At 36.9% G+C, this 24,456-nt stretch overlaps 1 protein-coding gene across 4 annotated transcripts in view; it reads right to left on the bottom strand.

The window, feature by feature from the left end:
* The window catches only part of IFT80 (intraflagellar transport 80), a 39,179-nt gene extending 15,114 nt beyond the window's left edge, over positions 1-24,065 (bottom strand). For all 4 annotated transcript variants that reach the window (XR_011152705.1, XR_011152706.1, XM_069024348.1 and 1 more), the window contains exons 1-15: positions 23,881-24,065; positions 22,575-22,643; positions 21,793-22,018; positions 19,171-19,281; positions 17,289-17,357; positions 13,734-13,843; positions 13,351-13,440; positions 10,909-11,046; positions 4,590-4,769; positions 3,298-3,416; positions 2,737-2,811; positions 2,020-2,183; positions 1,412-1,476; positions 866-1,001; positions 378-525 (exon numbers count right to left, since the gene is read on the bottom strand). Coding sequence is in view for 2 of the 4 variants with exons in the window: in XM_069024348.1 (XP_068880449.1) it covers positions 378-525; positions 866-1,001; positions 1,412-1,476; positions 2,020-2,183; positions 2,737-2,811; positions 3,298-3,416; positions 4,590-4,769; positions 10,909-11,046; positions 13,351-13,440; positions 13,734-13,843; positions 17,289-17,357; positions 19,171-19,281; positions 21,793-22,018; positions 22,575-22,607 (1,664 nt within the window). In the remaining 2 variants the exon portion in view is untranslated. The remainder of the gene's footprint in view (positions 1-377; positions 526-865; positions 1,002-1,411; positions 1,477-2,019; positions 2,184-2,736; positions 2,812-3,297; positions 3,417-4,589; positions 4,770-10,908; positions 11,047-13,350; positions 13,441-13,733; positions 13,844-17,288; positions 17,358-19,170; positions 19,282-21,792; positions 22,019-22,574; positions 22,644-23,880) is intronic.
* Positions 24,066-24,456: the final 391 nt, after the last annotated feature.

Raw genomic sequence — 24,456 nt, 5'->3', positions numbered from 1 at the left:
TATTCATTTGTTTTTACAGGGAAGAATTTACCATGAATTCTTTGTGACCCAAGTTTGTTACTTTTAATGTTGAACGTAATTTAACCAAATATTTGCTGTTTGTTTTTTACAAAAAACTGAGGCAATATTTCATGAGAAACAACTCAAATTTTGCTTTTACATCAAGATGCTGCTCTACTTTCAAACCCTGCATCATCATTTCAACCCTAAGCTTTATAATTTTCCTTATAAAACACTTTTCCCTCAATTCCTAATCAAGAAACAGGAGAATTTCAAAAAGTTGCAAGCCCAGCTTTTACTTCTCCTGACCACAATTTGTTAAGGAAGGAGGAAAACAGTTAAAATAAATCGTATTTGGATGAAAAAGGATTTCTTACCTGGCATCTTTTTCATAGAGAGTTTTTGGGAGAAGATCTTTATCCACATAGACTGTGTTGGGATAATACCAGACTGTGAACCTGGAATCCTGAATCCCACACAGGATGTTGGATGTGTCATTCCAGGCCAAGCTTTGCACCATTGTCCCTTCATTTACAGACAATAAATAATGGACATTGCCATGAGAAACTTCAAAATAAAGGGAATTCTCAAAGGGTGCTTATCCATCCTTTTGGGTTGTTTTTCGAAGGTTTTAACCCCAAGTTTGTAACATTTTAACTGCTGCTTGACATTGAACTGACAGAAAAATTATCAGAATTTAGAGGAAATGTACTGAAATTGTTTCTAGCTCTATCATATGAAAGCCACAGGTTTTTTTTTCAAGTTCAATTTCACTATTAATTAAGCAAAATGTTGTCCCTTGTATTAGATAAAAATCTGTTTCCCTGCCAGCATCTTCCCAAACATCAATTTGAATTTTTCTCACCTATTTTGACAATCTTCTGCTCTTTCCCAAACCTTTTCACTGAGGTGATGAAAAGATCTCTGTTCTTATCAATAAAAGCTATTTTTCTTTCATTTGTAAGTCCTCTCTGGTCCAAAGCAATCTCCACGATCTCTGTCTGAAAAGGGGAAAAGAATCTCTGAATTTTATTTTGGAGATTTAATGTTTGGACATTCAAATTGATTTTTTCCCTAAAAGCAAAGCAGAAAATTCTTTGATAAACTGGGCTGAGAAAACACTTTCTGTGTCATTTCTCTGTGGAATGAATCACTCCATGGGGTTGGAATCAATATTATTTTAAGGTCCTTCCCAACCCAAACCATTCCATGATTCTGTGATTTTATAAATTGAATTTCATGAAGATTAAAACAATTTGAAGACAACACAAAGCATTAAAAGTCAGTTGAAAAGCTCCATTCTATTAAGATTTTAAAACCTTTAATGGGTTTTCAGTCCCATTATGGACGAAGCCCATTTAGTGATCCTTAATTTCTAAGTAAAATAAAGTCATTAAATCCTTCACTTTACCTTGTGGGTCAGAGGTTTTCCATCACCCAGGGGCTTCCCAGATAAAGCTTCAAATATAAAGATAACTGAAGAAAAATAATGATTTGCTTTATTAATTAAAACAGCAACTTTCCATAGATTTTGCCAGTGATTCCATTTTTTTTGAGTGTGATTTAGTGCAAGTGGATGAAATATTCTGTGTGAGTTTTACCAGTGATTTTCACACTCTGGTGAAAAAAAGAATTGTATAAAAACCTGAATTTTCACCTCCTGTCCCTACTTTTCATTTCCTATCTCAAATGGGGCTTGACAGAAATGACACCAAGTTCTGATAAAAATCTGCACTCAGAATTTAAATAAATCCACATTTCCAATACCAGATTGACTCAATCTTAACCCACAATTCAATGAATGGGAATGTTGAGAAAGAGAGAAAATTGACTGAAAAATCCCATCAGGGAGTAACAACTCACTCAAGTATTTTCTGTAAATATTCCATGGATCAACTGGAAGTTCAAAGCCAAACCATTCTCTTGAAGTTTTGAAATCAATTTTAAGCAAGACCCACAATTTGAATTCATTTTTATAAGAAATACATATATTTTTGTAACAAATAAACCAGAATTTACCCTTCTCATCAGCTTTGTCCTTCACTGCCAGGGTGTCATTGCTCAAGGACACTGTCTGGGCCTTTAAAACATCTGTTCTCATGCCTGGATATTTTGGAGAGGAAATTAATCTGCCTTCATAGGAATATAAATAAAGTCCTCCACCATCTACAAGAAGAAAATGCCTACAAAAAACAGAAAAAACCTGAACAACAAAGAAGTAAATCACCAAGCAGTACAGAAAAATCTTATTTTCAACAATGGGAAGGTCATGGTTTAATATCCTGCAACTGTTTTTCCAGTTTCCATCATTTCTAAGCTTTAAATTTCCAAGATATTCTGGAAGTTCTGTATGGAAAAGTTTGGTTTTAATGTGAATATTATCTTTTGCCAAAAGAAATGTTTATTATGTGAAATATTCATGATTTTATCTGGGTATTTCTTGTTTATTTACAACATTTCAATTTGAGCTTATTATGTTCATTATATGTATGTATGTAATAAATAAATGTATTTATTTTATACATATATATATTTATATATAAATATATTATTTATTTATTTATAATTATATAAATATAAGTTTATATAATTATATATATGTATATAATAAATGTATTTATTTTATATATAAATAAATACATGTATTTATTATTTGTTATATAATAACTGAATTTATTTATTTATTCATTTAATAATTATACTATGTTCATATGAACATTTTAAGAAGTCAGGTACCTTTCTGCTTGGAGAATCAAACTCACAGTTCCTTCCTTTAGATCAAAAATCAATGGAGTGTTCCAGTTCTTTGTCCTGCAAATATGAAAAATCAGCATTAAAATCATTAATTTTCACGTATTTCAAGCACAAAGTTGGATTCAGTAAAGCAAAACCCATATTTCTGATCACCTAATATTCCTAAAAGGGAGGTTTTCCAACTTCTAACAGCATTTAGGAAGCCAAGGAACACTGAGAAGCACAAAACATGGTGGAATAACACTTCTGCCTTCATGGTTTCATCCCTTCCCAGCAGCAGCAGCTGCCCCAGGAGCCTTAAAAACCAGCCAAATGATATTTATATGGATTATTTTATTTTGAAAATATTTCTGACTCTTTCACCGTGATCTGGAGGTCAGAGAGTCTTTGTGCCCTATTAGAGCTGCATCAGCCTTCACTGAGCAGATATTCCTGAGCAGAAAATTCCAATTCATTAAACCTTAAATTAATTATTGTGCTTCCAATCGAGTTCCTGCCACTCTTTCCCACAAAACCTGAGCAAGAGGAATCAGTGTTACTCACGAGAACACGTAACACTGAAGGGAAGTGGAAACCACCAAATATCCATAGTTCAGGGAGGCCTTTATGACCCTGTCCCGGAATTCCAACAAATCCACGGCATCGTTGATGACATTGTGCACCTGAGCAAAGGAAAATGGTCATGGAATGAAACAACACAGCCCAAATGGAAACTGCTAAGTGACATGCTCTCGTTGAGAAAATCATCTGAGATGGAGGAGGTCTGAAAATTCCCATTTTAAGATTGTTCAGTTGTTGATTGTTTGAGTGTTTGCAGTAACACTTCAGTGATCCCATCCAAACAATCCAGCAATACCCAGGATTGGGATGAAGATGTTGCAGAGCTCTAAAATTTTAATGATTCCACACTTGGAAGCACAGGAAATTCAGGAGATGGGCTGGGTGGCCAGGTTTTGGTTTTGTTATTTCACTTAAAACCTGCTCAAGAAAATCAGAATTTGCCTCAAATCAGCACAGATTTTACAGCTCAAGATATTTTAGGGAGATAAAAATCCAAGGGGGTGCCTTAAACAAAAAAGTATCCTGTTTTTTTTGTGGGGTTTTGGGGGATTTTTTTGAAGATGTCACCATTCTGAGGGTGGTAACTTCCTTCTGATGTTCTCCATTATGCACCAATTGCAAAACAAGGTCTGAACTCAATTATTCCAAGAGCCCAGAAACCATTGCCAAGGATATATTAATTGCTACGTCCACCACAGCATCACTCATTAACTCATTGTAATACTCAGGAAAAAAATCCACCTGCAACATTTTGGTAGGATTTTCCTATGTAAATATATAGGAATAAAATCACTATAAAATACCACAATTAAAAATGAGTCCTGACCCAGGGTTAGCTACACTTCCTCAGCCTTTGCATATTCAAAAATAGAATTTAAATCCCATGGAGATCATTCCCAAGTCCATCTGGTACGAGTCGATGTCTGGGAATGAGAGAAAAAACTGGGAATTTTTACCTGATTTGTGCTGTGTGTTCCCAGACTCTGACTCACAACATCCCACCCACTGCCCCAGACTCAAATCCAGCACTGCTGCTGCTCCAACTTTGCCCAATCCAACACGAAAAGAAAAAACCATTTTAGTTTCTAATTAGGAATTTGATGCTGAAAAGAGCAAACGTGTAATTTGGAAAATGTGCAAGGACGGAAATCCTTATTATCCCAGAGAGTGAATGTCATGAGTCAGTGTCTGGGAACACAAATTAACTTCAAAATTCCCATTTTGCATTAAAATAAGCTTGGTGATCAGACTGCCCAGCTCTGACATGATTTTACCTTCATGGTTCTCCTCTTAATTAAGGTAATTTCAAAGTTTTTCCACTCCCAGTGTTGCTCCACCACGTGGGCAAAGATGACGTGGCCGTTCCCACACGCTCCGGCCAGCTGGGTGCCATCGATGGACCAGGAAATGGTGAAAATGCTGCCAGTGGTGGGCTTCTCCAGGGCATAGGACCACTGGAAAAGGAGAGAAAATCATAATTCGAGTTATCCTGTACTTTTCAGAAGTCATTTATCGTCATAAACGCATTTGCAGGGTTGGGATTTTTGAAGAAGCAGCAATAAATGAAGTTTTTATCGCATTGGGATTGGATGTTTAAGTCAGACTCTGGAAAAGCATCAGGTAAAGCAGAAATTAAAAAGTCACAATGCCTGAAGTACATCAGGTACCAGTTTTCTACTCACAATTTATTGCAAGTGTACTCTCATTCATAAATCCAGGCTATCACAACATAAAATTAAGTCAAGGTGCTTAAGAAATAATGGTATTTTCTCCACTCTGTTGTTACTGTCCATGAGAAGGATTAATTAAAAATTTCCTCCAGAAGACTTTTATTCTTAATTCCCCCAGCCTTACCCATGAGACCCCTCTGAAGTTTAGATCCTTATTACTAAATCCTTGTCAAAAATGAGAATTTGCAGACTAAGACAGTTGTTTTTTATTTCCTGCATCTCAGAAACAGAGATCACACCAATCACCCTGAATCTCCAAAGAGATGTTTCCCTGAAAACGGATGACAAATAAAAATTAAATCATCTTTTTAGCGAATTTTAGGAAGATATGAAAGCAGATTTCAGAACAAGAAGCAAATCTCAATTATTTCCTCTTTATGTAATAGAGTATTTAAAAAAAACCACGTAGTAATTGAAGAACTACCTGAATATTCAAATATATTTGATGTCTTAAGGAGCAATTCAATAATAAAAATCATGTGATTAAAGTTAAATGCAAACATTGGATTGACTTTTGGACACACGAAATTATCTGAAAAGGGGGACAGTTGGAAGAAAATCTTCACCTGATGTTTCTAACATATTTCATATTCTGATTTCTTTTGCAGAGCATAAAACCCCTAAAAATTAAGTCCTTCACATGAAGTCTTCATATGATTTAGATGGAAGGAAATCCCAAAAATCCAAGTCTTCACACAATTTGGTTGGAAGGAAATTCCCCAAATCCAAGTCTCTGTATGATTTAGATAGAAGGAAATCCCAAAGAGTGGAGTAAAATAAAGGTGTTGGACTCAAAATGTTCAGTGGGAAGGGAACTCAATGGGGTGAAGTCCAACCCCAGTTGTGCTCCTGCTTTGGGAATTCTGAGTGGAATTAAAGCTTTTTTTTTACACATCAGGGTGAGTGAAAGGTGATGTTGGCACTGCCTGAATTTCCATTTTCAAGCCTCAATTTTAAGGCTTCACCTTCCACATCATTCCCTGTCTGTGTGAGCTGCACTTGGGAAGGAAATTCCAATTTTTGGAGACCAGTCCATAACTGCTCCTCTGCCCAGCCAGGATGAATTCAGCCCCAAACACTCTGCAGTAATTAAAGTCCCAATAATTAAAGTCTGACTCCTCCCACGGCCAGGAAGAGCCCTGGAATGTTGTGCCCAGCACTGGGAGAAGGCTCTCCCTGACCTCCATCCCAGATGTTTTTCCCAGCTGGGATCTGTCTGGGAACACTTTGAAGAAGTTGTTTCAAGCTGAGCCCTGGGATCCTCCCAGCCAGACCCGGCTGTTTCCGAGGTCATTTCCCTTGGATCAAGGATCCACCCAGAAGGAATAAAAGGGCATCAAACCATCAATTAAAAACCACTTGAAGGGCTCCAGGAATGTTTTTTTGGAGCTACTTTTCCATGGAAAGCAGAGACGCCGTAGCTCTGACAGGATCCATTCCCAAAACTACTTTGTTTTATAAACTTTTTTTTCTTCAGGTCATTGAAAATCATTCAAATATTTCCAGATTAAAACCTACATTAAAAGAAAAAAAAAAAAAAAACAGAGAAAGCCATTTCAAAGCTTTATTTTCCAGCTGTTTTTGAAGGCTCTGCGTAATTCAGACCACTCCAGTGATTCATGCTCCCTGCAGATGTCTGCTGCATTTATCATGGACATAAAATGTTATCAGAAAAATCACTTCAGCTCTTCATTTTTAAATAGAAAGAATTAAAAAACTGGAATAGCTGCTGTGTAGGTCCTAAATACACTGATTTTCTTTGTAGGAAAGGTCTGACTGTGACTCCAGGAATGAATGTTGGTCCAACATTAATGCACTATTAGACTTTGGATTATACTTTTCCTGTGCCATAGTTAATTTTTCACTGAATTCTCTCAAGAACAAACCCAGGAGTTCTGAAAGTTTCATTCTGTTAAATAAATACATAAAAGCAGCAACTTGAGCTTCCCTTTTCTGATTGCACAACTGAGTAAAACTGAAGAATTGCAGTCCCTAAATGCTGCCTGGCTTCCTACTCAATTCCCATTTCTGGCTCCCGGGATGTGGCTGAAAGGATTTCAAGGAGCACATTCCCAGAACTCTGTCCCAGGAATGAGGACAGGCTTCCACATCTGGAATATTGATGCTCCAAGACTCAATCTGAGGGATTTAATCAGCAATTTCTGGACTGAAAGCAATAAATTAATACACTTCATACCCATTTTTAAAACAATATAGTGAAGAGAGAATATTTTATATAAATTATATGTAAGTATATAATTATATATATAAATAATATATAAGTAGATATAATTTATAAATTAAAAATATCATTATAAAAATAAATAACAAATAAATAGAAATAATAAATAAACTAAATAATAACAATTTATAATAAATTAAAAGAGCAACACTGATGTCAGCTGTGCAAAGGACACTTGGATGCTCCTGGCTGGATTTTGCTTCCCAGGATGAGGAATTCTGAACAGGGAATGCTGATGTCAGCTGTCAAACTGGATCTTACAAGGTTAAAACAGTCATTTTCCAAAGGAAATCCACACTTGGGACCACCTGAAGATGCACACACCTATGGAATTAGCTTGGTGGAAATATATATGTAATCTATCTATATATATAACTCCTCTGATATTGAACTGAATATAAAATAAACTGCTATTTCACAATATCAGATTTAGAAATATATTTAGTATTAGATTTATGTATTATTTATTATTATTTTATGTATTATTATCCCCACAGGAAATCACACAAGATTCTCTAGCCCAGAACCAATCTGGAAAACTGGAGGTAAGAAAATCAGCTCAACATTACAAAATAAACCCCAAAAAGAAGATATCTAAAATTGTCCAGAAATCCAACAACATTCCCACAATTACTAACCCAAGAACTAAAACAGGATGCCAAACTGTCCCCTATAAATTCTTCCCCTCAGAAAATGAAATATTGATGTAAAGAATTACTTCCACAGGTGATCCAAGTGCTTTAATTTTCTTCCAGAAGTTGTATTAGCCAATTCCAATAAATTAAAACATGCCAGCTTGGAAAGAGCTGCTCAACAGCATAATTCCATGGGAAACATATCCATAATATTTTTGCTTTTATCGAGCTGCAAAGAATTCAGGATCATGAACAGTAAAAGCAGATCAAACAGGGGCAGTGCAGAAAAATCACCTGATTTTTTTACACTGCCAAATGCACAAGACTAAAACTGAATGGAATGGGATCACAGCTGTAATTCCACAGAAAACAGATTTTTTGGGATTTTCTAGTGCTCTAGTTTAGGAAAGTTCATTTCTATCAGAATGATATAAAAAATATGTATTGCACAAATGTGCTGCACACATTCACTTCCAGAAGCTTGCTCCCTAGTTTATATCTGTAATTTTAAGGATAAATTATATTAATTTTATATTAAAATTATATTAATTTTCTATTAATCACACAGTTTATTGCCCTGAATAAAAATCATTTAATGCTCAACCTTTAAGTAATTTGCAAAGCTTCTCTGGACCTGCTGCACTGTAGTTTTAATATTCCTGGATGGTTTCTATCCTCAGTATTTTTTAGCCACAGCACCAGACTTCCACTGGTTTTAAATGGGGTGGGGGTGAGGAATAGTTACCCTTGCAGAATGTTTTCCTTTATTTTCCAAAGCTATCAGGCAATATTCCATATTTTTAATAGAAGTTCTAGCAAAATTTGATAGAATATAAAAATATAAGATGATCAGGCCAATATACAAACTGCCAGTATACTAAAATGGCCAAAATTTATTCTGTAATACAAGAAAAAGTTTGAAGAATGTATAAAATAATTTAAAAATTTATGGATTAATGGAAATAATTGCTTTTGTTACACAGAATTTGCTCAGCAGAGTGATGAAGACAGGAGTAAAGCAAAGGGCAGGATTTAGCAGTCAAACAAACATCAACTTATAGATAAACATCACCAGACAAAAAAAAAAAAGTTCAAGAAGAAGAGCACAGAGAATTTGGAAAATAAACAAAAAAATCAAATTAAACTGATCAATCCCATTCAGGGTAAATAAATCATTAACAGAAGATGCATAAAAACATCCAGCATTACTTAATAAAAATTGGATGCCCCTATTTATTAACTAAAATGATTAATTTGACCAGTGTTTCACTTTTAATGTTTTTTTATCACTGATCTCTCCACACTTCCAAGGCCCTGGGAACACAACCTGCCTGTAGGACAGCTTTAATAATTTATTTCATATTTAAATATATGATTTCTCTTCAAATGCTACAGAAGCAATAGTGCTTCTTTAACAAAGAAATACAACTTAAAATGTTATTCTTAAATTTGTAAGTTTGTTTTTTACCATGAAGCTGCTTGAACATCGTAGAGAGATAGAAAGAAAAGGAGAAAAGAGCAGGGAGTGCAAGAATTTAATTTAATTATGCCCCAAAGTGAACACATATGCCAGAGAAGAGTTAATGATATATATTTATTGTCCTGATGGCTCCCTGGAGAGCAATTTGCCAATGCAGCTCCATTACATCAGACACAATAAAAGTGTCTGGGCTGACCAGGAAAAGCCAGGTCTGGTTCTCTTCAAACTCCATCCCATCCTCCTTTTCCCTCAATTCCAGCACAGCCACTTCTTCAGTCAATATTTACATTCAATGTCATTATTTACATCCAAAATCCTGAATTTGGAGAGAATAAATTATCAGTGGGAGCTGCTAAACACACAAAGCATCTGGCACCAGCTACTGTTCATTTTTGTTTCAGAGTTGAGTAGTAAACCAGGTAAAATAATCTTAATTTTAGACAAGAAATAAACCTGTCTGCATTAAAATTCCCAATAACCTGTTCAGTATTAAATGCTGATTAAAACATTATTGGTTCTCAGCTAGCAGGAGTCTGACCCAGACTTACAGTAAATTAAATTACAGAACAGATCTGGAGATACAAAAAAAAAAAAATTTTAAATCAGCAAATTGACACTTTGCAAAAGAAAATTGCATTTGAGTACTTTTCCTTCAAGATAATTATAATTAAATTTTACTTAGGAACTTGTAATTGAATTCTATTTATACACTGTCAGTGAATATCAGTGAAATCAGAATCACTACAAAAAGTGAAATATGAAAACTCAGACTTTATCCTTATGCCTCTTCTCAGATAATCTTTAAAGGTTCTTCTTCATGAATTTAAAATATCTGAAATACACACTCCAAATTCATGGGGAGGTGAACCATGCCTGACTGAACACACCCAAAACACCACGGCAATTTTTTCCCAAAAAGAGCAACAAATACAATGAGAAAAGAGTTAGAAAATGGGACAATATAAGTCCCAAATAATCACAGTTTGCTGCAAAAAAACCTGAACAAAAATGTGCAGAACCACAAGGAACCCACAGAGACAATGAGATCAAGCTGTGCTAACTCAGAGCACCAATGAAGGGAGGTGAAACTGCATTAAATTCATTTTAATTGGAGACCAGGTTGAAAAAAAACCCTGTAAAAATGATTCAGGAGTAAACCTTCAAAGGAAAAAAAGATCATTAAATAATAAAAGTGCAGGACATGGTTCTTCCTTTTTTATCAGGTTATTGTTATACACTCCTTTTTATGCCTAAAAATTACAATTTATGATTAGCTATGACCACAAGACATGTTTGTGAGCTCTGTGCTTTTAGGTAAAAAATCTCATGTCCTAAAAGGCAAAATATTATTAAAAATAAAATATTCTGGTCAGCAAAAAGGTGCTGGCAATCCCAACTAGTTTTTGTTAATAAAATACCCACCCATACCCTGATATCCTGAGGAATATTTGCTGTGTTAGCAATAAATTTGGCCAATTCCACCCCTATTTGCAGAGTTTTACTCACCCCAGTTTTATCACAGAGACGTAAAGTATTGAAAGATCCCACAGCAAACAATTCTCCATCCAGAGCCCAGGCAACAGAAGTGATGGGATACTCGTGGGGCTGGGAACTGTACAGGGCACGGCCAAAACTGTCCCAAACCTGCAGCAAAATTGAAATATCCACCCATGGCAGCACACTTTGGGGGTATTTTTATTGTTCCAGAAGAATAATCTTCCCTCATGTTTTCAGTGTAACTTGAAAAATCACCTGGATTATAGCTTGCTTTTGTTATATATATATATATTTTGTATTTTTATTATTCCAGGAGTATAATCTTCCCTCATGTTTTCAGTGGAACTTGAAAAATCACCTGTCTTATAGCTTTTGTTTCATAGAAATATTTTTTGTATTGTTATTATTCCAGGAGTATAATTTTCCCTCATGTTTTCAGTGTAACTTGAAAAATCACCTGTGTTATAGCTCGCTTTTGTTATATATTTTTTTTTTTTGTATTTTTATTATTCCAAAAGAATAATCTTCCACCATGTTTTCAGTGTAACTTGAAAAATCACCTGGATTATAGCTTGCTTTTGTTTTACAGGAATATTTTTTGTATTTTTATTATTCCAGAAGTATAATTTTCCCTCATGTTTTCAGTGTAACTTCAAAAATCACCTGTCTTATAGCTTTTGTTTTATAGAAATATTTTTTGTATTTTTATTATTCCAAGAGTAAAATTTTCCCTCATGTTTTCAGTGTAACTTGAAAAATCACCTGGATTATAGCTCACTTTTGTTTTACAGGAATATTTTTTTATTTTTATTATTCCAGGAGTATAATTTTCCCTCATGTTTTCAGTGTAACTTGAAAAATCACCTGTCTTATAGCTCGCTTTTGTTATATATACATTTTTTTGTATTTTTATTATTCCAAAAGAATAATCTTCCACCATGTTTTCAGTGGAACTTGAAAAATCACCTGGATTATAGCTCGCTTTTGTTATATATATATTTTTTTTTGTATTTTTATTATTCCAGGAGTATAATCTTCCCTCATGTTTTCAGTGTAACTTGAAAAATCACCTGTATTATAGCTTGCTTTTGTTATATATATTTTTTTGTATTTTTATCATTCCAGAAGAATAATTTTCCCTCATGTTTTCAGTGTAACTTGAAAAATCACCTGTGTTATAGCTCACTTTTGCTTTCTAGAAATATTTTTTGTATTTTTATTATTCCAGGAGTATAATTTTCCCCCATGTTTTCAGTGTAACTTGAAAAATCACCTGTATTATAGCTCGCTTTTGTTGTATATTTTTTGTATTTTTATTATTCCAGAATTATCATTTTCCCTCATGATTAAGTGTAGCTAGAAAAATCAGCTATATTATACCTCACTTTTACTTTATATATACACTAGTTATACTTTTATTATTCTAGAAGTATAATTTTTCCCCCATGACCATAGAAATTGTAGAAATAATTGTCCAAGTTTAGTGTTACTAGAAAAACCACCTATATTATAGTTATAGAATTTATTTTATATATATACTTTTTATATTTTTATTATCCCAGAACTATCATTTTCCCTCATGACCATAGAAATTGTAGAAATAATTGTCCAAGCTAATTTAGTGTAACTATATATGTACACACATATATATTATTATTTAATCAGCATTGCTTTGTTTAATGCAACAGACTTTGCTTTTTGCCATGGCAAATGTCACATAATTCTGTACAAAATATTCTGTATAAAATATTTTGTACCCCTGAGTTTTATTCCCTGTAAATTACCCCAAGTCTGTGAAAGAGCCACAAGGTTTATTCAGCTTGTACTCGTGAGGCTCCTCTGCAAATTTCCAAAAAAAGAGATTTTTATGGAAATCAACAAAATACCAGGAAGCCAATCCACAAAGCAATTTAATAATTTATTGGATTTTTTAATTTCTTAAGAATATTTTCTATCACAGCCATTACACAGTTAAATGACAGAACCAAACACAGGATACATTTAAAAATCAGTTTTTATTTAAGGGAAGAAACACAAAATGTGCTTTGTATTTTGGATGCAGATTATATTATTTTCTGCATCCAAATATATATTAATATATTTTAAAATTTACTGAGGGATTCACTAATGTTCCTGTAATAGCAAACAGCAGCTTTAGCTCCTGTAATTTGGTACGTCACATTTTATATTCATTCAAATGACCACTTCTGTATTTCTACATATTTTTCTTTTTGTTTCACTCCCATTTTATGGATTTTTAGCCGCAAAATTAAAGAAAAATTGTAATTTTACGTTACTACACAGAGTGAAGTGTATGTATAAATAATACAACTTCTTCTTGAAAGGTGAAAGACTTCTCATTTCATTTTGGGCTTCCAGATTAAAATTCAGAAATTTCAGGATATCTAATAACTGCTTTGGTCAGGTAGTTAAAATTTAAGCAGAACTCACCTTATATCTACAATCTTCCCCTGCAGAAAGAATCAGATCATTCACTGAATTCCAGTCAGTTTTTAAAATCAGGCCATCGTGGGCTTTCCACTGAAATGGAAAAAAATCAATTAAACAGATGCAACAATCCTGACAACTTCTATTTTTAACATGTATCATTCATTGGACTTGATGATCTTGCAGGTTTTTTCCAACCTTAACGATTTTATGATTCAGCAGAAAAAGAAATTAAATAAAGCCTGAACAAGGCAGAATCAAAGGACAAAAATCTGCACTAAAATCCTGCTTTAAACAACTGCTTCTCCCCAAGTGAAAAGGGAAAGGCTTCTGTATCTTTATTTATGCAAATAAATGCCAATAATTCATCAGATTATTAATGGTACCTGCAAAACTTTAGCATTTGGCTGGAGGGGTTTAATGATCAGCTGCTTCCCTGAGGTGTAGAGAACTTTGTCAGAGTCAGGTGCCCAGGACACTGAGTACACTGGTGTTCCTGTGGGCATGGAAAACATGGAAAACATGGAAAACATTCCTGGGGCTTGGCTGAACAAATCCTGCAAGAATTCCTACAGCAAGGCACGTCATTTCCTGTCCTTTCTATACTTTAAAATTTATTTAATCTAACATACTTTAATAATAAAAGATATAATATCGATAATAAAATCCAATAATGTGTGGTAAATAAAACATATTTTTATATAATACATATTTATGGAAGGATACATAAAATATATGACATAATTCTTGCATAAAATAGATTGAATTTACATTAGATAAATATCTATGTAAATAATACTGTATTATATAAATGTACATTACATGTTTCTCAAACCCCACTATCTATTGCCATTTACCACGTTATCAATTTCTAAAACTTTTAAGTGTGCAGTTTTAAACAAGTCCAGAAAAGCAACAGGAAATAGCTGCATTTTGTATTTATATTCAGCTTTTATCCACTGATGCAATTTAAGCCACAACTGTCACTCCAGACATACAGAAAATCAAAATAACACTCACCAAGAGACAGCAGGAAATTATTCTTTTCACCCCAAATTGTGAGACTGAACACAAATGTGGGCAGAAAGTTCTGTATTACACCTAAATCACTCTTTTTAAGATATTTAGGCTCCACAATTAACACATATTTTTGTTTTGCTGCACATGCAAAACCCCCAACCATCCCATACACAAATAATTTACAAAATAAAATGACAATAAATAAAACCGGCCCAGAGACTTCACAGATTTTTTTCCCAATTAACTGAAATTTTTTTACACTGAAACTCCCAGAATTTTTCATCTGGAAAAAAGCTGACTGTTCCATTTTAAAATCACGTTCCAGTTTTCAAATTAGATTTTTTGAAAACAGAATAAAGCAAAAATTACGTGGAAAAACATCCAAGGAAAAAAAAAGAATTTCAAAAAGTCAGACTTGCCAACTATGCAAATATTTTCCACATTATTTGACAGGATTTGTCTCCTCTAAAGAAAAATCAAAGGATTTTGCTACTTGATTCCTTGAAATAAAACTGAGAAAGTTAAGTAAAAAGAATCTCCAAGCATTAAACTGAGCAACTGAATTAAAATTGTTCAAATAACCAATTTTTAATGTACCTTTATGGTAATAAAAAACCCCAAAAGGATTAAAAATGCTGTTACAAGACAAAATCCTCAATGACAATTTTGGCATTTTCTCTTTCAGAAAATGTCCCAGCAATGTTTTTGTATGGGAATATTTTGATAAGATTTAGATAATTAAGTGACCGAACTGCTACAACTGCCCTAAAATCGTATCTCCCCACTTCTCTCTGTGCAAAAAGCTGATTTTATTATGGTTAAACTCGATTTGAGCTCCCAAACATTCACCCTCTAAACTGAGACCTGGTGTCGTTGCTCCTGAAGATTTCTGTACTTCATATATTTTCTTTTAGGGCATTTTATTACTTAAAAATACAGAATTATGAAAGATTTTTTTAACTTGTCAACCATCAGAGCAGACAAGTCACAGAAACACAACATATATTAAATAAATGTGGCACTGGCTGTTTTCCTCCTGGCAGTTCCTGTTGAAAATGCCATAAATTCTGTCACCAGCTGGAGCAGAAATTCTAAATAAAACTCAATTTTTTTGTCCTGTTCTAATGCTGATTTAACAATCAGAAGACTTTTCTATTTAAACCAAATGTTTCCCTTTTTTATGATGGCTGAGTACTTAACCACAATTTCCAGGGCTTAACAGCAGGAGCTGAGTTAACTCATTTCCTTCTGCACTTAACAAGGACTGGGTTGGGAAAACACTGCCAACACCCTGGAAAAACTCTGAGGAACAGACACACTGCAGGGATAAACACTGCAGGAAGGAAAACTCTGGGACAAAAGCAGGCAGAAAGGCAGAAAATTGGCATTTGAGGGAGGAAGATCCAGCTTCTTATCCCACAACAGAGACTTTGGTAATTCCAAGAGTTTGTGTGGGATTTTGGACTGTCACAGGAGGAGAAACACTAATTCAGACAATTTTAGATCTTGTGAGGGTGTCTCCAAGAGAATATAGATATCAGGAATAAATTTTCCCTGGGAGGATGGGGAAGGCTGGGATGGAATTCCCAGAGAAGCTGTGGCTGCCCCTGGATCCCTGGCAGTGCCCAAGGTTGGGTTGGAGCAGCCTGGGATGGTGGAAGGTGTCCCTGCCATGGAAGGGGTGGAATGGGATGAGCTTTAAGGTCCTTCCAACCCAAACTGTTCCATGACTCCATGAAAATCTTGTGGGTTCCCGACACATTATCTGAGAGATCATGGAAAAAAAGTTTCCTCATCAAAATGGATCCGTGGACCGTGGAAGCCCAAATGTAACATTTCAGGGTAAGGACAAGGAGTACAAAAGGAAGTATTTTGAGGGAAACCAAGGAGGAATAAAGGCCAAGGATAGAACAGGCACGTGGATCATCATCCCAAAATACGAGCCTGAGAATTTATTTCTAATACAAAGAGTGGAATGAGGCAAAGGAATGTTGGCAATGGGGATCCTTTCAGTTCTCACGATGATAAAGGAAGGGAAAAATTGGTTGAACACAATGCACCTCCCTTAAACATCAGCATTCCTGAAGAATCCTGTCCTGATCCCAGCTATGGCAGTGCTTACAAAGGGGGCTGTGGGATTCTGACTCTGAATTTAAAGGGTTTCAGATGATTTTTTGTTGAAAACACAAATACAAGGTGACAGTTATTCCATGGGGACTCGGTGCTTTTGTACTGCACCAGAAACTTGCAGAGATGGGTGAAAATTCCTATTTCAAACTACAGCATATCATTTACTTCATAAGCTTTTTCAAACCTCAAGTAAGCACAGTTATACACAAAAAAATTGACAACATAAACTGAGAAATAGTAAAGTGTGCTTCAGTTTTAATTTTTTTTTAAATTCTAGTTCAGTTGGTTTATCTTTTTACCTAAAAACACTGCATGTGCATGTGAACTTCCTTAAAAGAACTGAAATACATTTTACATTCACTGCTGTGGTTAAAATGCCTTCCCCAGGTTGAAAGAATTCAGATCATTTATTTCAGAAAGAGATAAGGGTCTGACATTTAACCTAACCCCAGGTGCATGTGGTTTCTTCAAAAATGTCAGAAGGTCACATGGGCTCAATCTATGAAGTCTGAAAAACAAAATTTAGCTGAGGATCTTCACTGAAATGGCACCAAATCCTTAGGGTGGGACTGAGACTGTTGCCTAAAAATATTGCAATACTTCTAATTTGAAAAATGAAATTTTTTTTAAAAATCTTATTAAAATGCAACTGTAATTTACATTTAACTTTAATTGAGGCCTTACCCCCTTGAACAAACCATCAGTGCCATATTTAGGGTCTGTTATTTAAATACATTTCAGAATAACCCAAATGAATGAGTTCTGATGGAGCTTTGAGCAAACAAACTCACCTTGCTGAGCTAAAGTGGATCTCAGCATTCCACTTTTAGACCAGATTTTCACTTGGCCATCTTCCCCAACTGAAAACGAGCACAGAAATCAGCACATTCAATGCAATAACCAGTCTAACAAATGTATTTGTATTTACTCAGGAAAAACACTTGAGCTAAAATAAATCCACGTTTTCTTCCAGGTGAATTCCTTTTGTTTAGTCTTTCAAACATGCACTAGGAAGTATACGAAGGAAAAATATTTAAGGTGGTTCTTTTGTTATTATCAACAAATCTTCCTTTCCTGAAAATCCCTCAAGTCTTTTCTGAAGCTGCTCCTGGGAAGGAAAAGTCCATCACAATTTAAGTATACCAAATTCTGTATTTTTGATTCCTTCAATGGCCCAGAGGCTGCTTAAAGGAGTTTGAGGAGCCCCAGGGGAGTAGGAGCAGATTTTATGGATTGAACTGGAGGTTTCGCAGTTGATAAATGGTGAAAGGGAAGATAACTCTGTTTGGACAGCTTCAATTTCCTGACATAACTGTGTGTTACCCAATAACTCAGTTTATTTACTGAAGATTAAATTGTTAAACACTACCCAACACACTTAGGGCTCTATTAACAGCACAGATTTCCTGGTGTGGTGTCATTTTTAAAATGCTTTGGCCCTTCAATTTAGGCCAGATTCAATTAATGAGGAAAAAGGTACACCTAGAACTTAATGGAGTCTTCCATTCAAAGGTCATTTATTTACCACATATTTGCTTTTTATATCTGGCCAAGGTAGCTTTAAATGTTTAAAAAACGTAAAAAACCCCCGTCAAAATTAAAACTTATTTGTGTACATTTGGTGCTGTTGAAATACAGCCATAAATGTATTTTAAATGATGCAGTAGCAATGATTTATTTACTCCTCCTCCAAGTACAGTTGTGGTATAAGAGTTGTTGATCTTCTCAGAATAAACTGGAAGTGGTGATGAATTCCCACACTCCCAAAAAAAGTGTCAGTGTTATGCAGTCTCATAAAAAAAAAGGGATTCAAAAGACAATTTTGACTTTGTCTTTGGAGAAGTTCCTGAGGCAAAGCTGTCTTTAAAAAGAACAATATTTCTGTCCCTCTGGGATTTCAGAGGAACAGGCCAGACAGAGTTCCTTGAAGCAGCATTTCAGGGTCTGGAAATGAGCAGATCCAAAATTATTTTCAGTTCTTGTGGCCTGAGCTGGAATTTGTCCAGAGGAATCAGCTGTCCTCCATCAGCAGGAGGCTGACACCACCAGAAATCCTAGCAAGGAGTCCAGCACAGGGAATTTCATCAGTTTCCCTTAACACCAAGATAGAATTTTGGACAAAAAAAATGCCAAAAGCAACTAATTAGCAAAAGATTTAGGACAAAAAAGGGTGTAGGGATGAAAAAATTGTGGGCTCACTCTCCTAGCATCAATATAGACAGGTTGCAGGTGATAATTACTGATAATTAAGGAATAAAAGGACAGGAATATTCAAGATCAGTGAGGCCTCAGTAAACTTTGGCTAAAAAACGCCAAACGTGCAGGGATATAAATGTACCAACTTAGCAACTTCTCCTTGTAACAGACAGAAAAAAAAGAAATCAAATCTCTCCTTTCTGAAGTTCAGAACAGCCACAAAACCATCTAAGCACTCTGATATTAAAACATTTCCTTTCAAGTAGATTGGATGACATAAACTAAAAAAGAGAAATATTTTTACTACAACTTCTATTAATTAAAATAGGCAGCATTAAGTTACATAGCATTAATTAAATAGTGCAAAATGAACTCCTAGTAAACAAGGTGATAACAACTTCAGTGATAATTAAGACCAAAAATAATTAGCTTATTATTTTAGCTTTCAAAGCAGTTCATTAATATAGGAATGCTGACCTGTGACCAGGGCTGTTCCCTCATAATTCCACCTTCCTGCAAGGACAGCTCCACAATGTGCTTCCACACTTTTCTCCACTCTTCCTAACTTGGAAATCAAGTGGAACTTCCCTAAATTAAAGATACAGTGTGTAATTCATATAATTGTAGGTAATCAATTATATATTAAATCATTAATTGCATTACATTATTAATTACGTTATGTATTATTACAGCAGTGCTGTTACCTTCTGTTGAAAACACACCCACAAACCAAGAAACCAACAGTACAAAGAAAACATCCAACTGTTTTTCACAGCTAAAATCAGAACTATTCCTGCTTCCATGATGGAGCTGGGATGGAATTCCACAGCAGCCAACCCCAAAGTTTGTAATGATTTCAACAGAAGCATCAGGAAGTTTTTCTTCCCAAATAAGGGATGCTGCTTAAATCCAGGAAGATCAAATTTAAACTGGAGCAAAGAGCAGACAGTGGAGAGCTTGGAAAAATGAACAGTCCAGTTATTCAAAGTAACTACTTTAAAATCATATTTTAGTATTATTTGATCTAAGCTGCCAGACTGAACCACTACAAGCAAGTTCCTGAGTGACCTGAACGTTTGGCACAATCATCCAGCCAAGCCTCTGCCCATGCAAGATTTCCAAGGTAAAGATTTTTAACACTGATGAAAAAATGGTTTGATAAATCAGTTTATTTAACCAATAATTTAAAGTATCATGGAATCCCAGACTGGTTTGGGTTGAGAGGGACCTTAAATCCCATCTCATTCCAGCCCTGCCATGGACAGGACACCTTCCATAGAACAGGTTGCTCCAAGCCCCATCCAACACTTCCGGGGTGTTCATTTAATGCATTCCATTATTTGATAACCGTAAAAGAGAATTTATCTAACTAATGCATCACTTATTGTACAGAACACCTCTCAGGTCTGAGATTCTCCTGTTTCATGTGTAAGCCATTACTGGATCCAGAGGAATTCAACGCTTTTTTCTCCAAATCAATTGTCAAAAATGGCCTTTTCTGCTTTTACATTAAAAACATCTTTTATTTTCTGATCACCTTGTTCCATGCACAGTGTCTTCGTCCCATCTGTATCCAAGACCTTTTTCACTGGAGAATCCTTAAACCCCATGTCCCAGGACTAGGAATATTCCCATGCCATCACTTACAGGACTCAGCATGAAGTGGCTGAGCTGTTCAGAGCCATCACCTTTTTCAGGATATAAAGAATTCCGTGGGACTTTATCTATTGAAAAAACAGCATCCACTGACCTAATGAGAATCCCTGAATAGTTCTGTAAGCAATTCCTCAACACATAAGAGACAAATGGAATTCCAATGGAAGAACAGGCAACTGGGAATGCTTTGGTGAGGTCAAAATACCAAGAAAACAATGGGTCAGGTCAAAGTATGGGACAAAATCCTGTTATCCAAGGAAACATTTGACTCTTTTCCCAGTCTTTTGCATCCTCTCCCACTCCACAAGCTCCTACATCTTTCACAAGGCCCCTTCCAAAGAAGGAAACAGAGAAAATTGTAGCTGAGCAGGGAAGAACATGGTCATGTGTAAAAGCAGGATCACCTTTCCAGAATTCTCTGGAAAAAATGCAATCATCCCTTAAAACTGTATCATAATCCCTCAGCAGAACAGGGGAGATCAAGTTTTCATGGATATCACCTTTACTTCTGCAACTTCTTTGCTTTTCCAACACGGGAATTTACAATTGCTGACAGTCAAACGCTTTCTTTATTGCATTCCCACATGGAGGTTTCTCCATTTCCATGGATTTCTGTTCTTCAGCTTAACACTGAGGGAACAGAGACTTTCAAATTACAACTTACTACACAGAAAGGGAAAACTTTAGCCACGTGCCTGGAGTAGGTAGAAGTGATTCAATTTAACCTTACTTTACATCTCCCATCCTGGAAATACTGGTCCTTTATTTTTATTAAGTACTGAAGCCAGAACTGTCCTCAACCTGAAAATTACTCCCTAGTTTTGGAGGAATTTCCAGTGAGAGACTCCCAGCCTATCCAAACAGAGAATATAAAATAAGTGTGTTTTGTTCATTAACTTCCATGCACTCTTTATTAAATGCTGACCTAATATAAAATTATCAATAAAAATGAAAAAAATTCTAATAATTTATGATTTGTGCTTAATTTGAAGGTTAAAGCCAAACATATTCCTCATTTTTGTTAAAAAATAGCAACACGACCAATGTAAGTAGGAAGTAAAAGAACAATATCCCCCAAGAGATGCATTTCAGAAGAAAACCCAAGGGGATTAAATTTACATTTGCTCTGATTTCAAACATCTGCAGTTCAAGCAGGAATTATTGCAACCTTTTAAAGACATTATGCTCCTTTTCCATTGGGTTCAGGAATCCTTATCACAGAGAGGTACTGGCTGTTGCAGGAAAACTGCAGGAATAAGCTGGTGCAGGAAAACTCATGCAGGAAGAAAAACCTGGCTGTGTGCAAAATCATTTTGGGGAGAAAGGAAAAAAAACCCCACCCCAAGCAATCCTCAAAGCTTCTTGTTCCCCAAATAACATCTTGTATTTGAGTGACACGAGCACTAAAGGGTATGAAACAAGAAATATTTTAAACTGCTGTACCATCAGAACTTGTCAGAACAAAGCTCTCAGCCTGGGATTGCTTCTTCCCACCAATCCCTCTGGGAAACCAGTGCAGATCTATGGGATAAACATCATCTGGAAGCTTCACCACTCGAGTGGTCTCGCTGGTCACAGGGTTCCATTTCATAATCTGGTGGTCATCACTGCAGGAGTAGAGCTCGTCAGCTGTTGTCCATCCCACACAGCTCACCAATTCCTTATGTTTCATTCAATTAAGGAATATGAAAAGTTTAACTCTTAAAAATAAGCTGACAAAATATCCCATCTCAGCTATGCAAAACTGAAGGGACAATACAGGAAGATTATTTTAAGATTGCCTGGAATGTTTTATATTAAAAAAAACTCTTCTTTTTTTTTTTTTTTTTTGCTCTTATGTGCCAAGAAGAGCTGGTAAAAATTCAGCCAAATATAAAGCAAACTACCATGTAAAAATATAATTCTTATCACGACGTAAAGTTATCAAAACATGGCTAAAATGTCAGGCTAATGAAAGGTCTTAGTACAAAATACAAGTGCAAAACACCCAGCTATCATTCAAAGGTGTTGGTTTATTAACACCACATCATATATAAGTGTTCAATATCTCTTAAAACATTGTCCTTAAAGGCTGCACTCAACGACAAGGGGAACAAAGGAACAACAGGGAAATAAGACATCTGCAATTTACCAGTATTTTACTGTAATTGCAACAATAAAAAATACTTTCTGGAAGAGCCTGAACATGGTGTTCTAAGTTTTTTTCTGTGACAAAGGATATGTTTTGGCTCCTTTAAAAGGGAAGTCTTCAGTCTCATCTCAGTTGTTCAGAGCATTAAAACCATGTGTTACGACTGTAATAAAAGAAAAATACATATATAAGTATGTATAATTAGCATAATATATATGCACACATAGGCAGCCAAAATTAAAAAGGAAGACAATACCACTAAAATAAAAAGTTCTGAAGTAATAGTACATCAGTACTGGGGAAAAATAAGCACCAAGAAAGACTTGAGTTTAAAAGCAAATCTGTTTTCCCATCATCCAACTGAATATGGACAACTTAAAGAAAAAATGATGCTGGGAACAGAGAATCCTTGATTTATTAAGGCTGGAAAAGACCTTTAAGATCAAGTATGAAACATCAGAGGTTGGAGCACTGGAGCTCCCTTGTGCTGACACAGCCAGGAAGGGAAAACCTGCTATTTTCTTCTCAAAGCCCAGAACTCTATTATCATTTTTAATGCATTTTAATTGCTCTGCATGTGCCGCTAAAAGGCTGAACGGCCACCCCGGGCCCATCCACAGGTACATCCATCACTACCAGCCCACGTATTCCCTACATCCAACTCCCAAGGAATCCAGCAGCGGCTCCGCTGGAGTTTTAGGAGAGATGCGGCAATAACCAGGAATTATCCCGGCTCGGAGAAGCCAAAGCGCCTCACGCCTCCTCCCTTTCCCATCCGGAGCTGCTGGTCAGGGGATGAGGATCAGGGACGGCGGAGGAGATGGAGCAGGAGCGGGGTGTGGAGAGCAGGGAATGCCAAGAGCGGGATGGGGGAAGCGCAGGGAAGGAAAGCCAGAGGGAAGGATGAGGGAGCACCGGGAAGGAAAACTAGCGGGCGGGACAGAGAAGCAGGAGGGCGGGATGGGGACAGCGCAGGGAAGGGAAAAACAGCGGCAGGATGGGGGCACCGGGAAGGAACGCCACAGCAGGATGGGGGGAATGCCGAGAAGGAAAAGCAGCCGGCGGGTCGGGGGCACGGAGAAGGAGACACCAAACCCTCTCGGGGCAGCCGCGGTCCCCACCGCCCGCTCTCCGGCCGTGACAACACCCGCTTTTCCCTCCGTTTCCAGCTTTCCAAGAAGCAGATTATCCACCCCCCCCCTCAGGGCCGCCAGCAGCTGGGGGTCAGCAGCTCCCCCGCTCGGATCTCAGCTGTGCCCCGGAGCTCTCCCTCCCCGCCATCCGTCCGTCCCACGCCCAGCCGGGGGTCACGGCTCCCGACCCTCTCGCCCACCGCGGCGGTGACTCACTCAGCCGAGGGGAGGGGGACGGCGGCCGCCGCCTCCCCAGCGCGCCTTTACCTGCGCGGGCAGCGAGAGGCAGCGCGCAGAGCGGCGGCCAGAGCCCGCTCCCGGCGGATGCCGCTGCCAGCAGATCCCGGGACGATCCCGCCTGCCGCTCCCGGCGGATCCCGGGATGATCCCACCTCCCTCTCCCGCTCCCGTCGCCTCCGGAGCGGCGGGAGCCGCTCCCCCCGCCGCCAAGCGCCGCCGTCTCTATGGCGACTTCTCGCGAGACTGCATCCTCCCCGTCCTCCTCCGCCACCTCACGGGTCCCCCCCGCCCCCCCCAAGGTGCCACGGCGCCGCCCGTTAATTAATTAAACCCGCTTCAAAATCGCCGCGCTGTCACGATTTTTATTTTTTTTTCCGCTTCTAAAATTTTTTTTTATAATTTTTTTTTTATTATTTTTAAACTGGCGCGCGCCGCCCAGCAACCAAGCGCCGCCCACTGACCTACTTCTAAAATTAAAATTAAACCCTTTCTCCGCCGGCACGGCCGCGGGGCAGTGCCACCGTGTCGCCCTCAGCCCCTAACATCTCCCCTCCCTCCGTCTCTCCCCACAAAAAGCCGCTCCCGGCGGATTTCTGGGCGCTT

This window comes from Aphelocoma coerulescens, chromosome 9 (assembly GCF_041296385.1).
Source record: "Aphelocoma coerulescens isolate FSJ_1873_10779 chromosome 9, UR_Acoe_1.0, whole genome shotgun sequence".
NCBI lineage: Eukaryota > Metazoa > Chordata > Aves > Passeriformes > Corvidae > Aphelocoma > Aphelocoma coerulescens.
Note: the sequence above shows the minus strand (reverse complement) of the source record. Positions and strands in the feature narration are given on the sequence as shown.